General features: G+C 40.0%; 4 protein-coding genes across 4 annotated transcripts; 2 read left to right on the top strand and 2 right to left on the bottom strand.

The window, feature by feature from the left end:
* The first annotated feature begins 1,694 nt into the window (after window positions 1-1,694).
* On the top strand, window positions 1,695-6,528 carry LOC106650075. The gene is made up of 4 exons (XM_014367863.2): window positions 1,695-2,885; window positions 4,585-4,818; window positions 5,311-6,029; window positions 6,108-6,528. Exons 1-4 carry the CDS (start codon window positions 2,514-2,516, stop codon window positions 6,400-6,402), a joined length of 1,620 nt encoding a protein of 539 aa, XP_014223349.1. The 5' UTR covers window positions 1,695-2,513; the 3' UTR covers window positions 6,403-6,528.
* A 1,558-nt stretch (window positions 6,529-8,086) lies between these two features.
* On the bottom strand, window positions 8,087-10,371 carry LOC106650077 (lipoyltransferase 1, mitochondrial). Its single transcript, XM_014367865.2, has 4 exons — window positions 10,046-10,371; window positions 9,272-9,740; window positions 9,051-9,158; window positions 8,087-8,900 (listed from the first exon to the last, which is right to left on the bottom strand). Exons 1-4 carry the CDS (start codon window positions 10,102-10,104, stop codon window positions 8,361-8,363), a joined length of 1,176 nt encoding a protein of 391 aa, XP_014223351.1. The 5' UTR covers window positions 10,105-10,371; the 3' UTR covers window positions 8,087-8,360.
* Window positions 10,372-12,479: 2,108 nt separating this feature from the next.
* Window positions 12,480-13,660, bottom strand: LOC106650080 (ribosome biogenesis regulatory protein homolog). The gene is made up of 2 exons (XM_014367869.2): window positions 12,965-13,660; window positions 12,480-12,878 (listed from the first exon to the last, which is right to left on the bottom strand). Exons 1-2 carry the CDS (start codon window positions 13,571-13,573, stop codon window positions 12,642-12,644), a joined length of 846 nt encoding a protein of 281 aa, XP_014223355.1. The 5' UTR covers window positions 13,574-13,660; the 3' UTR covers window positions 12,480-12,641.
* Window positions 13,661-13,744: 84 nt separating this feature from the next.
* On the top strand, window positions 13,745-15,475 carry LOC106650078 (methyltransferase-like protein 14 homolog). The gene is made up of 4 exons (XM_014367866.1): window positions 13,745-14,024; window positions 14,155-14,643; window positions 14,725-15,107; window positions 15,165-15,475. The coding sequence occupies exons 1-4, from the start codon at window positions 13,968-13,970 to the stop codon at window positions 15,400-15,402; spliced, it is 1,167 nt and encodes a 388-aa protein (XP_014223352.1). The 5' UTR covers window positions 13,745-13,967; the 3' UTR covers window positions 15,403-15,475.

The following is a 15,475-nucleotide window of genomic DNA, read 5'->3' on the forward strand; positions in this document are numbered from 1 at the left end:
TTACGAAAATAATTTTTTTAGGGCGATATGAAGCTTTAAAAAATCTGGAAAAATTTTTTTCTTGTTTTTCAGGTCAAAATACATAACCTTGAATTTTTTCAAATTTTTTAATTGAAGGCGATAGCATCTATGGCTAAAAAACGCTATTTTTATGAAAAACGGTTCCTGGAACCCAGAGGTTCCGGTAAAAAAATTTGAAAAAATTTTTTTCGAATTCCTTGTCAAATTTTAATAAATTTTGACCGTCGCAAAATTTCGATTGGAGCTTCCTAGCTCATTCTAGAGCATAACAAAGATTCGAGCGAAATTCTGAAGACGTTCATCACAATTACATTATTTTTCAAATTTCTTCAGAATTTCGCTCGAATCTTTGTTATGCTCTAGAATGAGCTAGGAAGCTCCAATCGAAATTTTGCGACGGTCAAAATTTATTAAAATTTGACAAGGAATTCGAAAAAAATTTTTTCAAATTTTTTTACCGGAACCTCTGGGTTCCAGGAACCGTTTTTCATAAAAATAGCGTTTTTTAGCCATAGATGCTATCGCCTTCAATTAAAAAATTTGAAAAAATTCAAGGTTATGTATTTTGACCTGAAAAACAAGAAAAAAATTTTTCCAGATTTTTTAAAGCTTCATATCGCCCTAAAAAAATTATTTTCGTAAAAAAAGGGCGTTTTTCGGCTAAAAACCGCCAGCGCTCTGTCTGAAAAAATCTGAAAAAATTTGAGGTTATGTATTTTGATGTCAAAAATAAGTGGAAAAAAAGATCGGGCTTTGTATTGCATCGTAGCGCCGTATATGAATTTTCAAAATTTTCAATAATTTTTTCTGAAGGCCTGAAGCACTCAAAAAATCTGAAAAAATTCAAGGTTGTTTGGATTGTTGAAAAGTATTTTTGTGAATTTTTTCAGATTTTTTAATTGCTTCAGGCCTTCAGAAAAAATATAGATAGAAAATGGACGTTTATACCGGAAGTGGGGGGTAGGAGGGGGGAGGGGGTCTAAAATTTTGGTTTTGGGTCTTTTTTACCATGTACTATAACATACCAAAAGCGCGTCAAGATCGGTGACATACGAGCGCAGGTTTATTTAAAAAATTCTGAGCCTTACCCATATATTTTGAGTGTCAGAGTAATTTTTAATCGTAATATTTAAAATTGATCATTCATAACAATATTTATAGAAAAAGGCGTTAATTTTAGCTTGAATTGGTTCGCTCTTTAAAAACTTTCACAGTAAACCAATTAAGCTAAACGGTTTATTATTTAAAAAGGTGTTCCGGACGTGGAAAAGTTAAATTATAAACGATTTTTGAACACTTGAACTGGAACAATATTGAGTACTATCTTGAATCGAGCCTGAAGATACATCAAAAGTTTTAGATAGATGGCTTAACATTAGGAGTTGAAGTCTGACTGTTGCAAGCCGTAAAATTCACAAGTAATCGTGACAAAAACGCTTTTTGTATTTCATACCGATTTGTAGGAAGGCGCATGCGAAGCATTGTACATTTTGTACAACCTATTACAATTTTAGTATACACAATACAATGCAAAATCGAACCGATTATTCTAGCGGCGGAGGAGTTTTGCGGGAGCCGCGCAGTGGCGCCACTTCTCTCATCTCTATCTCACTGCTGGTATACTACCTGGCGAACGAACGTCTCGTCTCTCGCGGTGGCGGCGGCGGCGGCGAACCCCGCTCGTGATCATCTTAGTTGACTGATCGTCCGCGTCGATTCTTTGTAGAATAGCGCACACGCACACATTATACACATCTACATACAAATTGCACGAGAGTCCGAACTCCGAGTGGCGAATGCGGAGGCAGTCGCAGTCAGTCGCGCAAACACACGCACGCACACACGCGTACGATATACACACGCACATACGGCGACTCCGAACACAGCCAGTACCAGACGTGCCACAGTGTGTGTGCGGTTCTGTCGGGGAGAGTACGTGAGCTGTATACTCTAGTGTATATTGTCGCGCGCCCGCAGGTTTATCTCCGTGAGAAAGAGAGAAAAAACACAAGCTCGTATCTGCCTGTGTATACATACACAGATGCTCCGCGACCGTATACAGCGACGATCAAACTAATCGTCGATAATCGAAGATCGTGTGCTCTTCTATGCGCTGCGGGAAGAGTTGGGTGCAAAAGTGTCCGCGTGCGACGATCGAGTGAGTGGCTGCACAGCGCACAGTGTGTAAAATATCGTTCCGTGTGATCGAAGATTCGTTATAAAATGCTCGGAGCTGCTGCTGCTGCTGCTTCCGAGTTAGTGGCGAGCAGTGCTGCTGCAGCGAATCTCTTCGCGAGGATGGACGCCTCCTCAGCGTCGACGCTCGTTACAGCCTCGCGTTCCTGAGACGGAACCAGAGCCAGAGAACCGCCTCTTTCTGTACTAAACCCTTTCGCTCGAGAGGATCGAGCACCATAACCTTACGATTTTTACGTATAACAATAATACGTGAACTGGTGCTGCAGCCACTGGTCACTGCTGCTGCTGGCGCGATGGTTCCGCTGCTCGCAGCCGTCTTAGCACTTTTGTGCTGCTGCTGCTGCTGCTCGCCCGGGGCGGCCACCACGTCGAGCTCGTCGTCGCTGGCATCGTTCCCGAAGCTGCCGAAGCTGCAGGATTATCAAAACTTGGTGGCGGCGGCTGCTAACCTCGGCAAGGCAGCGGCGTCGCTACCCGACAACAATGGTGTCGAGTGCCCGAGCATCTGCACCTGCGGCACGTGGCTCATCGGGCAACAGTCGCTGCTCAAGGCGTCCTGCGCCGGCCAGAATCTCTACAGCGTCAACGCCCGGGTGCCCTACTACGTCCAGGTCCTCGATCTGTCCAACAACTCGATCGGCGTGTTGGAAGATCGACAATTGTCGGTAAGTGCTCCCTCCGCTCCGTCTGGCGCTAGATCGCGGTTGCGCTTGTCAGCGCACTTTGTATATAGATAGATCGATGAGACGAACATTACGCGCATAACTCTGGCTCACCATTTTTAGTCAGAAAACATATACCCGCCTAGAAGTTTGAGAGCAAGAGAGGCAAGGGAGAGAGAGAGAGAAACATTTCGATTATTTTTGGATCAATTCGCGTGAATTAATGCCCGTGTGCACAGCCCGAGTCTTTAGTGGCGAGTTGTGCGAAAAGGAGGATATATAGCGCTATAATACGAATGGCGCCAGGTTGACGGCCTTTTTGATATGGAGAGGCATGCGCGTGTGTGTAAGTGCAGTCTGTACGAGCGAGAGCGCGTTTGTGTATTTATATATGTATACTTGGACTCTCGCACACTGTTTCTCTTCTCTCTCGCTCTCTCTCTCTCTCTTTTTTCGCTGTGCGGTTCTGCAAACGCAGAGACAGCTAAAGAGAGATGGAAAGAGTCATGTGTATATAGCATGGCATTTTCATGAAAGAGACACCGCTGCCGCCGTCTCAAACATTCACATCATATACGCGATGAGGTCACTTTTTTCAATATATAATACGTTATTATACGACTTCCACGTCTTTTCACGGGTTTATTGTACTCTAAACCGAGAACGTGTTTGCTTTCTATCGCGACCATATAAGATACGAAAAGCGCCAAGAACTTGGCAATTTATTATACACCATGTTAATATTGACGTATAGACGAATCGAGCCTAAAAATATGTATTCAGAAAATAAATCCGATCGATTATTTTACAACGATTCGCGCAACACTTAACCCATCCCAACTTAGTTTTCTATATTTCGCTACATCGTGTGTGTGTATACGAATAGAAGTCGCGTATGCTATACGACGATCGAATTTTATATCAACGCGCGCGCGAGGCTATCTAGCGCCGTTGCGCTTTGCATTATAATATATGCGCGACACTCTCGGCTTGCCGAGAATAAGATAACATCGCCGCGCGCCTCTCTCAATCTCTCTCGTGTCAAATGAAATTTCACGCGATGCTATGTAATGCGTAATATACACATATATCTATGTGTGTGTGTGTGTGTATGTACTGTGCGTTCGAAAACAATAACAATTGCGTCGCGCAGTCAATTTTTTTCTTCTCCATCGCACAATGAGAGAGAGAGGCAGAGTCAGACATATATACACTGCTGCACGCACGCACGAGATATGTAATCGCGCGAGGCGCATTGTAATATCAATTAAAAAGCATACGATTGATCTACTTTAACGTTTCAAAAGTTCTCGGCTGCGGCTGTAGCGGCGGCGGCGGCGGCCTCGATTTAATTGAAACGCTCTTTCCTTATCGCCCATCCGTCCGACTCGATTCATCTCTCTATGTAGACGATAAACGCACACATGCATCGTATGTTTGTTTGCGTAAAATGCTTAATTACTCGCGTTTAGCCTGAAACGATCGGCCAGACGCTGACCGATGAATATTTACGCGCGTGCGCGAGCCGACGTCGGCTTTTATTCAGGTAAAAACGAGGCCAATGAACGATCACAATACATCCATTGTCACATTTCGTTTATCATGCGTTTCATTTACTTCTTTTTTTCTCTCTCTCTCTATCCTGTTCTATTTACATTATAAATAATAATATTCTTTTGTCGTATTTTTTCTCGTAATCTAGCGAGCTGGTCTCACGAAGCTGAGATACTTGAACTTGTCGATGAACTCGATCAACGAGATCAGACGGAAGGCCTTCGACGACCTGGTGAACCTCACGGCCCTAGATCTGTCCTATAACCGCATCGACTTCATCGATCCCGACGCCTTCTTCTTCCAACACTATCTCGTCGTCCTCAAGCTCGCCGGCAATAAGTTCAACCTGTTCGTCCCGATGATTCACAGCATTTCCCTGAAGGTAAGCTATCCTTCCCCCTGTGTGCGATAATAATAACGTTATCGTCGTCGTAACGCGTGTTACATCGCACGTTCGCTTGTGCGCGCGCTCGCGAAGGGTTATCTGTGTTTATATTATACTTTGCACCCCTTCCTATTGCACATAAGCTTCCGGTGGTATTAACCTCGAAAAATATACGTTCATCGATCGGAAAATCGGGAAATTCCAAGCTCGCATTAAGCGCGTGAAACGAGTGTAAGCTCTAAGATACGATCGATCGAAGCAATTCATACTTACGCAGTATAAACACACGTGTAATTCGCTATCTTTTTTCGTTGGGAAGTTGAACGCCCCCGCGAACTCGGCTTTCCGTGTAGTCTGCTTCTCTAACTTGTTCGTTCTTCGTTACGGCTGATTCCACCCGATCCCATTTTGAGAACTTGTAAGGTTTGCTTTTCCCCTCGTAATGTAGCGATGCTTATCACATTTGTTTGTTTGCTGCTCGACTTGCAGGAGCTCGATCTGAGTTACTGCTACATCACCTACTTGAAGAAGGACAGGTTCCAAGGGTTGCAGCAACTGCGCACGCTCAATCTGGCGGGCAACCAATTGAACACGCTGGAAAAGGACGTGTTTCAGAATTTGAAATTGCTGAAAACGCTCGACCTATCGAGGAATAAATTCATCAAGCTCGAGCGTGACGTGATCAGGGTGCTGCCGAACTTGTCCAAGTTGACTCTCGGCGGCAATCAATGGTTCTGCGAGGCCACCATGTTCGATCTCAAGTACTATCTGAACAATCGCAACGTGACCTACGACTCGTTCTGCGAGAAGCCCGGCCTAGAGGCCGCCTTCAAGAAGATCATCGACATGAACAACGTCGAGGCTGAGCCGATCATCACGAAGGTCGGCGAGGAGACGGCTGACGACGACCAGACGGACAACTGGGAACTCACCGCCTGGCACCAGATGGAGGAGACCATACGTCAGCATCAGTTGGCGGCGGCGGCAGCGGCTGCCAAACACGCTGATCAGCCGTTCTTCAGTTTTCACAACGTCACGCCCGGCTGGTTCGTCATTCTTGGCTTCTTTCTCGGCTGCACCCTGACGATCATTGTCACCTACACGTGGCTATCGACGTCCGTTACCTGCAAAGTACCGAGAATGAGACAAGAATCCGAAGAGACCAATAATTCAGCTGATACGAATTCACAGAGAGCTTCCTTGCTAAGGTAAATTTTCTATTTCTCAAAAGTCTAAAGTATCGGTGACGAAATAATTTTAATTAACGATATTATACGCGTCCACAGAAATCTGTATCAGCAACAGGAAAATAATACGACAGCGACGGCGACGACCACTACTGCGGAAGAGGCCGAGCAACACAGTGACATGGATTCGATCTCATCCGTTCGATCCATGAACAGCCCGTGCCCGGGCACACCCCCTCCGCCCTATCGCGAAGTCATGGCCCATCGAAATCGCTATCCAAGGATCTACCTCAATGGGAGATTCATATTACCACAGATGGCGACCGAGAGGGCTCACCGAGCCGCTGTTCGAATCGATTCTCCCGGTGGCAATGCATCGTCCAACAGTAACTGAAAATTATTAGGATATCAAATACTTTTCAGACAGACAGATCAATTCAATTGGTGCATGCATACGGTTACGAATATTGAATGCCGTGCGTGTGAAAGTTTAAGATTTTTTTTTTTTTTTTTGTCAAACGAATAATCGAACATGCTAGATTTTTACGAATTTTTCATTACGACTGCGACGCATTACTTTTAAATGTTTGATAATGTTTTTTACCGATTACTTAGCTAGGAATGTTGTACAAAATACTCTATTTTTTCTTTTCCCTCACCCACGCGAATTAATTTTTTTTTTTTAAGCTGAAGGGCATACAACGCGTCGCAAATGCAGTATATTTATTTATGATATTAATTATGTAATTAGGTAGTTTTGCTACAAATTTATATATGTCAGAGAAAAATCATCTCGAACGAATTTAGTTGTAACGAAAAAGATTTTTCATGAAAAATCGTATTTTTATATGAATCTATACAATACATACAATTAGGTATGTAGCTTTTTTTATATAAACTTATATTTATTAACACGTGTTATAGTACATGATATGAAAACAATTAAAATTTTTATAAATGATATTTTAAGAAAAAAATATATGTATACTTCGAAACCACGTGCCTTCTGAAGAAAGCGAGAGCTTTTTTATTAGCTTTAAGTACTGTCTAAATTAAGCGTGATCTGTCTGATCTTGAAAAAAACGAATTAATTAGCTGTAACTAATTATTCTTGCTTAAGAAAAAAAGACTGAGCGATGAAAGGATAAATCATCTGATTGAGCTCCGAACAATAACACTTATGATAAGTGAATGTTTTAACTGAATACCTACGTTTTGCATATATTTTTTGTTTATAAAAACTTAGTTATCAAACGTCCCAGTGTTTCTTGTATCTCCTGGCTTCGCATTATGCTTACGCGCTTTGATAGAATGAGTCCGATAAGAGGCGAATGACTGATGTTTTTTGCTCTCGTACCCGTTAATTTGAATGGTTTATCGATTTTTATATATCATTATTTATCCGATAAATTGCGTGAACACTAAAGCTTTGCATCTTTTTTTATCTTAAGTAAAACCGCAATAGAAACGAACGACGCAAATGAACTGAGCTTCTGAAAGAGCGACGTTATCCAGTAGTTTTCTAGTCGTAAGCAAGTGCAACCAGAGAAATTGAGATCTGTATTTTATTGAAGATCCAACGCGCAATATGTAAATTACCGAGACCAACGTTTAAATCATTTGCGAGAATTTTTCATGGATTTTCGCTGCACATGCATATCAATAAGATAATATTTTAATGTTTATTGTTTGCCTTGTGTCTGTATTTGTATTCTGCGTGCGCGCCTGTGTATGTGCGCGTGTGCTCGTGGTAGACGGAGCAAGACGTTTTATATTAAAACGAAGTCTTGCAATTGCGATTCTGACATTTGCGCGGCTATTGGAATCGAGAAATCACGTGATAGTCGCGCTATGCTTCATTGTCTCGGACACGTGTGTATACGTAGAGCTTTTTCTACTAAAATGATTTGCATCATCTCCCACACACACACGCACGGAGACATACCAGCCGTGTATGCATTGTTATTACTCGAGCTTAGAGAGTGTGTAATTTTTAGACTGAATTACACCAGTGCAGGAATAAGGTTCACAAATGTGTCTTAATGTTCAGCCAAAACATTATTCTAATACATATTTAGTAACAGTGTATATAATATATATATTTATATATTTTAATTATATAATTATATTGTAACAAAAATATATGAATTAAGAAACACGTTATACATAAACTTGGTTTTATCGTTATTAACAAGCGCACCGATAACAATTTATCTTACAAACATAACACGCACAATAGCTGACCTTAATAATTTACAGTACAACAACGAATAGTATATTAAATAAAAAACACAATAAGTGATCAAAGAGGAGTCAAGACCGATCATCAGGTGTACCAGGTTTCGATTTCGGCTAGATAGCCGCGACGTCGCTTTGATCGTCTTTCACGTCGTAAGCTACGACTTTGCATCCAGTCGCCTCAACAATGCTGTCGGTCAGCTCATGACTGTAACGTTTGCCTAGTAAATTCGTCATCACGCTGGCGTTTTGATTGTCGTCCATGGGGAGGGTCATCTTGACGTCTTGCACGATGCCTTTGTCAACCTCGACGACGAGTTTGATTATGTGCCTTCCACCATCGGGCACCGACGCCTCGAGAACTCGCGTTACCGTAAATTTAGGCGATCTGCCGAAAGTCCAGTCCCAGGAGCGGAATTCCTCAGTAAGTTGATCGATACCTGGGAACCAGTCCTCGGTCGGATTGATCATTTGAAAGCCTTTTTGATCTTCAACCAGCTTGTGCCCACCATCCTGCAGAGTCACTGCCTTCGTGCGTAAATATTCCCAGCCGACTGCATTGAGCAAGTGATCGATTTTTATGTGTGAATTGACTTCGCTTAGATTCTTCACGGGAGAACGCACGGATTGCGTCGCGTTCGTTGTTATTCCGGTCTGTCAACAAACAAGAGAAAGAGATATAATTTATCGTAAACTATAGCGAGAACGAGTCATTGTGCTTGATTAGCGCGTGGTGGAGAACTATTTTTTGCCAGCGCAACAACTCGCGTATTATTCATTGAAAATTAATACGAGTATGATTACCTCGGTTTTTTTCAGAGCGAGACTCAAATCTTGTTTCTTAGCGTCGACGAGCAGCGTGCAATGATGATAAGCGTTGGGACGTCCCAATTTTGCAGCCGTACCAGATATCTGCAACGAGAATTCATGAAAAAATCGTTCCTATCACAAACAGTCGTCGCAATGACTGGCAAGAATTCTCGATTCACATTTACACATAAATCAGTGGAACAAAGAAAACTTACTTTAAATTCATTTTGCACTATGATATCCTCCTTTTTATTGATAATTGCTTTTAGTCCCCACTGTCTGAATAAAGCTCGAGTTATGATTTCCAAATTGTATTTTCTGTTGTATCTTTCTCTAGGTGTGAAAAAGGACAGGTTGAGATTGCCTGGGTCATGGTAGACAGTACCACCACCACTATTACGTCTTGCTATCAAGATATTTTTTTGCTCGCAGCCAGCTACATTGCACTCTAGCCATGGGTTTTGATGACGACCAATGACTACACATGGATCATTTTTCCAGAGTAGTAAGATGTGATGTTTGCTGAAGTCATAGTTACGATAGAACCAGTCTTCCAGAGCCAAGTTTGTATAGATATCAGTCGATTGAGATATGAACACAGATTTTTTTATTTCCTCCTCAGGAATATTTTGTGCAAGAGGTTTTTTCGTTGTTGATGCATATCTTGTCAGTAAAGTAAAGTCACTGTAATGATAAAAAAAAGATGTTTATAGCACAAAGTTGCTGACGAGCATAAGGAAATATTAAAATTCATAGTTATGTTGATAAAAGAAAAACTATTCAGAGCGCTGCTACAATGTTTAAATGTTACATAATTCATGAAACTTTTGGCATTTTTAAGTGCTTCATTAGCCAAGACAACAAAGTCAGATGAAAAAAAGTTCATTTATTTTTAAACATTTTCCAAAGATAACCATACATTTTTCTTTATCGAAAAACGAGCAGATGAGCAAGCATATTGCAGATGAAAGATAAGAAGATTGACTTACCCAAACTTACTGTAGAAGCTCTTGGCCTTGAATAAGCTGGATTTAATAATCACAGACATTTTGAATCTCTATCTTAGTTAAATTAAAAATATAGATATCTCTAATAGTCTATTAAGTCTACCAAATACAAAAATATCAGTCTTTTTAAAGAATTCAATAATCTGTAACCGCAAAGTTGTATTGGATCTTCAACTGGGATGATTAGAGACAAATATGAACACTCAGTCTTTTTGGGTGAGCACAATAATAAATGATGAAGTCAACTAAACTCTAGAGTTTGAGTCAAGCTGCCAAAAGTTATTAAAATCTCGCTTTGATATATAATGTCTCAATAAGCTGGCTTAGATGAGTAGCTCTGAAAGTTGGATTCGTTGGCGGTGATGGTGAGGTACTTATGCAGAGCAAGAGTTTGATGAAGCCACTTCCACCTTTTATCCAGCGAATTGATTCGGTATCTGATACCCAGACAATCTCGGCAGTCCTTTTGCATTCCTCTTTGTGAACCCAGGTCGGTGGTGAAAAAGCTTTTCCCAACGACTATGTATTAATTATCTACGTGTAATAAGCCACTTGTAAAACGTATATTCTATTTACTATTGCGTAGTTTAGTTGCTGAACGTTGAGCAACCAAAACTGCAAGCACAAAGAGGCTTATGCTCTATCGTATCGGCTGTTCTCTAAAACTATCGAAGCACTGAACGTTGCGTGCGCGGGAGGTACAAGTCACGTATCGTTACGTGTCGAAACGTCAATCGCAGTCGGAGTTGTGCTGCTTATGCAGAGAATCGGCGAAAACTGGCTAGCTCGAGCGATGCACCGCGGGAGTTATACTCATCGCTGCCTGCAATTGTCGTCGCTCCAAAGTCGGAAGGGGGCACACACGTATGCACGCGATGTGTGTAGTTGCTATAATGCTTGCGGGTGATAAACCGAAGGTTATCAGTATTATAATATATATGTATAAAAGTGAGCTGCCGCTGAGCGTTTCTCCTTTTATGATGCGTGTATGCGCCGCGTGCACCAGTCTTGCCATTTACCACACCGAGAGCTTCGAGCTCGAGTGCAGCTGCTCGGCTCGAGCGTTCAGCTGATCTACGCGTGCAGTTGCAGTGCCATACAAAGCAGAAGGCAAAAGGCAAATGTTTTCATTTCTGCTGGCGCAGCACAGCTCACGAGTCGCCTCTGAGTGCGTGTGCGTGTATCACGATCGCGCGCCTGCTACGACCACATCGCCACGCATCGTGTTGATTTTTTTATCACGTTAGCCGTCGATGATGCATGACATATCGCTCACATACGAGCCGTATGAAGCGTCGCGTTGATGCCCAAGATGATGCGTCGCCTTTTTTCGCGGGGGGGTTCTTCTTGTTTAACACTTCAAGTTGCAACATTTAATCTTTAGTCACACCATTTTTTTTCTTCTCAATATCGATTGTACCGAACATCGTGCGATCTGTCACGTAAAAAATGTTTCTCGGTCGGTTCATGCGAGCAGTCTTCTAATTGTAATTTTTTTCCAAATCATTTATTCCGAACCAATTGTCTCGCGCTTCTAATTGAACGATATCCTGCGCCAAAAACAATATTTGAGCTTACAACGAGAAAATTTGCACATTGTGTTTGCACGTGGATCGTCGCACGCACCGAACAAAATTTGTCGAACAAATATGAATAACGCGATAAAAACGATACAACTACGCAATACGCATCGTTATCGTCTGCGCTTTTATAATGACCCTTGACGCAGTCTGCGGGCGACAAATTTCGTTGGTTTCTGTTTATAAATAATTTCGTCAATCGGTGCGCGTCGATTTTTTTCTCAATAGTTGTTTATTATAATGTACATACATGGGCGATAAGCTTGCGCATTTTGTTTATGAAATTTTCAACCGATCGAGTCAAAACTTGACACGAGCGCGTGGAGCAGATAAAACTGGATGTCAATGCATAATATGCGTTGCACAGAAAAAATGTTTATTCGCAAAAGGTTTCACGTGTAATTGGTTTTATCTGGCATGTCTCTGCATTTCAAATGATTCAATACATTACTTGATTTTATTACTTTTATGGTGTATCATGGAAACATTACGTAGAAAATGCAGGCATTTTATAGATTTTCATTAACCACCTTAAACTCGTAATTTGTTCTTACATTGAACGTTTTCTGGCGCTAAAGTAAATAAATACAATGAAATTTAAGAAATGAAAACTTGATTTTCCTTTACTGTCTAAAACATTGAAATTTTCCAAAAATATTTTAATGAGAAACAATGTTGTTCAAAAAACTGTTTATGAAAAAATTTTTGAGAATTTTTTATGAAGCATTATTTAAGATTTCATTGTTTTGGGGCACAAATGATGAATAATATGCGACTTTTTCTTATATGCCATCTCAAATATGATTTTGATTGTTGAATAAAAACAAAAATAACAATTTATGATAAATTTATAAATTTATTGATAAAACGATCTTTAGTTCTTTTTCACTAAACTGTACCACAGTTTATTCACATTGTTTACTTGAAAATTATTGAAATTGAAAATTGTTGAAGCTAATTTAAACTAAGTACACTATATACACATCAACTGAATGAGGCTAGTTCCTTCGTTTCCTTCCACCAACTTTTTTACGGAAATCACGGTTTCCTTTGCCAGCTTTTGGCTTTTTCGATGAAGCTGTCTCTGGTGCTTTACCAGCTCGGCCAGGATTTCTGCCAGTAGTATTCTTCTTCTTCTTTTTCAATTTATTTTTGGCTTTAGTGACTTTACCATCAGTTTTACGTGGAGGCTTTTCAGTGAATTTACCTAGTGAAGCTGTAGAAACTTCAGCAACCTGAAAATATACATAAATGTAAATATACATGTAATTTATTTTGAGCAACTACAATATACATAATGCTATTAATAAAATTTTCATACCTTAGCACCATATTCCAATAGTTTTGGATCTTTAGCCGAAACGCTATTAAGTACTCCAACTTTTGGTACTTTAATATTCTTGGATTTGGCAAGATTTCTGAGCCTTTGCAGTTCGTTTTTGGCTACCTTCTCGGTTTTAGCCTTCTTCAAAGCTTCTCTTGGATCAGTATCATCGCCTTCTTTATATTCAATGCACCATTCATTAGTTTTCTGAGCTTCAACCTTCTTGTAACCATGTGTTGGAATCCATTTTTTGAGAATATCATCCCACTGGAGTTTAGATTTGCCCTTCTTTTTCTTCTGAATGCCCTTTTCTTTGGCAAATTGTTCCCATTTTGTGAGTGCTTTAGGATTTGGTACCTTACGAGATCTGGGCAAAACGTAAGTGGGTTTTGGTAAATCTGTAACAATTACTTCTTCAATGCACTTCGCCGGCAAGGTCCAGATTTGATTGACTAAAAGTTGAACATTATCTCTCGTCGTTGAAGTCAAGACCTTTTCCCAGTTCGATTTTGGTTTTAAATTAACTTTGTTAAAATCTGAAATCAACAACTGACCAACGTCCATGTCAACGTGCTCTGGATTTTCTGGTTTGTTTGTATTTTCCATTTTTGTTAATTATTAAAATAATAACTGAGGTTATAGCCAACACGTGCTCGCGGCAAGCAAGTGTATGGAGTGTAGATGAAACACGAAATGATCTCTCAGCGTGGCAGTCGGCAGAGCCCAAAAGCACAGAGAGTGGTGGTGAAGCCGCTAACTGCAACAGACCAGAGCCGAACTTTAAAGATACATTCAAAAGTAGCCTCCAGATGTCACTATTATGCACAAACACAGTGTTTGGCATTTTGTGGCAGTCGGCAGAAACACCGAAGTAAATATAAGATAACGCTGTCGCAGTCTGTAATCTACCGATGCCACCGATTGCAATTATTGCAAATCTACAAAATTCAATTTGTAAATAGTATACTTTAACTAGATTTTATTAAGTTTCGTGATAAAAATGATGAAAACAATAAGGGAACGTTCCCGTAAAAGGAAAAAACTACTCGCTCAAACGGTAAGTTTTGCAATGGACCTTGTCTTTTTATTTGGTTTTATCCATTTGACACTGACGTGCAGGTTATGTTTTGAAATTTGCCGAATGATCATGTCATAATTGGGGCGATAATGGGTTTTGTTATTTTCAGTTGGGAGTCTCGAGCGTCGACGAATTGCGACAAATACTCGGCACAGAAGTTTACGAAAAGCCAAAAGATAAAGACGATGCGATTTCGAGCAAAGTCAAAAATGAAAAAAACAATGACAATACAGTATTAGCCGACGAAATTGTTTACACCGACTCATCAACCTTTTTGAAGGGAACACAATCATCTAATCCGCACAATGATTATTGTCAACATTTTATCGATACAGGCCAACGTCCTCAAAATTTTATTAGAGATGTTGGTCTTGCAGACAGATTTGAAGAGTATCCTAAGCTAAGGGAGCTTATTAAGCTCAAAGATGATCTCATTTCAGAAACTGCTACACCTCCTATGTATTTAAAAACAGATTTATCTACTTTCAACCTAAAAGATTTAAATTGTAAATCTGATGTCATTTTAATTGAACCACCATTAGAAGAGTATCAAAGAACTTGTGGAGCAACTAATGTTCAACTATGGAACTGGGATCAGGTAAGCAAAAACCAAGTTGAAAATATTTCTGTAATAAATTATTTGATAAATTCTAATTTTTTTATGATATTATTATTACAGATTATGGAACTTGATATTGGAGAAGTATCAGCAAATAGAAGCTTTGTGTTTTTGTGGTGTGGTAGTAGTGATGGATTAGACATGGGTAGATTTTGTTTGAGAAAGTGGGGTTTTAGACGCTGTGAAGATATATGTTGGATCAGAACAAATATAAATAATCCTGGTCACAGCAAAAATTTAGATAGCAAAGCTGTGTTACAAAGGACTAAAGAACATTGTTTAATGGGTATTAAAGGAACTGTTAGAAGATCTACTGATGGTGATTTTATACATGCTAATGTAGACATAGATTTAATTATATCCGAAGAACCTGAATATGGCTCTATTGAAAAACCTGTTGAAATATTCCATATAATTGAACATTTTTGTCTTGGAAAGAGAAGGTAAATTTATTGAACTATTAACATTTATTCCACAACTAATAAGAGAATTTTTTTTAGGCTACATCTTTTTGGACGAGATAGTACCATTAGACCTGGCTGGCTAACAGTTGGACCAGAATTAACAAACACTAATTTCAATTCTGATATCTATAATAGCTATTTTAATAATAATCAGGTAACAACAGGATGTACAGAGAGAATTGAAGCGTTAAGACCAAAATCTCCTCCTCCAAAAGGAAAATCTTCAGGCAGAGGAAGGGGTGGTTTCAATAGAGGTAGAGGACGTGGAAGATGAATGAATGAATATAATTAATTTTATGATTTTAAATATAAAAAAATGGAATAAATATTGTTATTATTTATGAAAA

The sequence above is a fragment of the Trichogramma pretiosum genome, unplaced genomic scaffold (assembly GCF_000599845.2).
Source record: "Trichogramma pretiosum strain Unisexual culture from Peru unplaced genomic scaffold, Tpre_2.0 scaffold82, whole genome shotgun sequence".
Classification (NCBI taxonomy): Eukaryota; Metazoa; Arthropoda; class Insecta; order Hymenoptera; family Trichogrammatidae; genus Trichogramma; species Trichogramma pretiosum.

Coding starts and splice junctions, on each gene's coding strand:
- LOC106650075 (XM_014367863.2), top strand. CDS start 2,514: ATGGTTCCGCTGCTCGCAGCCGTCTTAGCACTTTTGTGCTGCTGCTGC. Junction 2,886..4,584: donor TGGAAGATCGACAATTGTCG/GTAAGTGCTCCC, acceptor CTCGTAATCTAG/CGAGCTGGTCTCACGAAGCT. Junction 6,030..6,107: donor CAGAGAGCTTCCTTGCTAAG/GTAAATTTTCTA, acceptor ACGCGTCCACAG/AAATCTGTATCAGCAACAGG.
- LOC106650077 (XM_014367865.2), bottom strand. CDS start 10,104: ATGTCTGTGATTATTAAATCCAGCTTATTCAAGGCCAAGAGCTTCTAC. Junction 9,159..9,271: donor TAGTGCAAAATGAATTTAAA/GTAAGTTTTCTT, acceptor TTCTCGTTGCAG/ATATCTGGTACGGCTGCAAA. Junction 8,901..9,050: donor TCGCTCTGAAAAAAACCGAG/GTAATCATACTC, acceptor GTTTGTTGACAG/ACCGGAATAACAACGAACGC.
- LOC106650080 (XM_014367869.2), bottom strand. CDS start 13,573: ATGGAAAATACAAACAAACCAGAAAATCCAGAGCACGTTGACATGGAC. Junction 12,879..12,964: donor TATTGGAATATGGTGCTAAG/GTATGAAAATTT, acceptor GTATATTTTCAG/GTTGCTGAAGTTTCTACAGC.
- LOC106650078 (XM_014367866.1), top strand. CDS start 13,968: ATGATGAAAACAATAAGGGAACGTTCCCGTAAAAGGAAAAAACTACTC. Junction 14,025..14,154: donor AAAAACTACTCGCTCAAACG/GTAAGTTTTGCA, acceptor TGTTATTTTCAG/TTGGGAGTCTCGAGCGTCGA. Junction 15,108..15,164: donor TTTTGTCTTGGAAAGAGAAG/GTAAATTTATTG, acceptor AATTTTTTTTAG/GCTACATCTTTTTGGACGAG.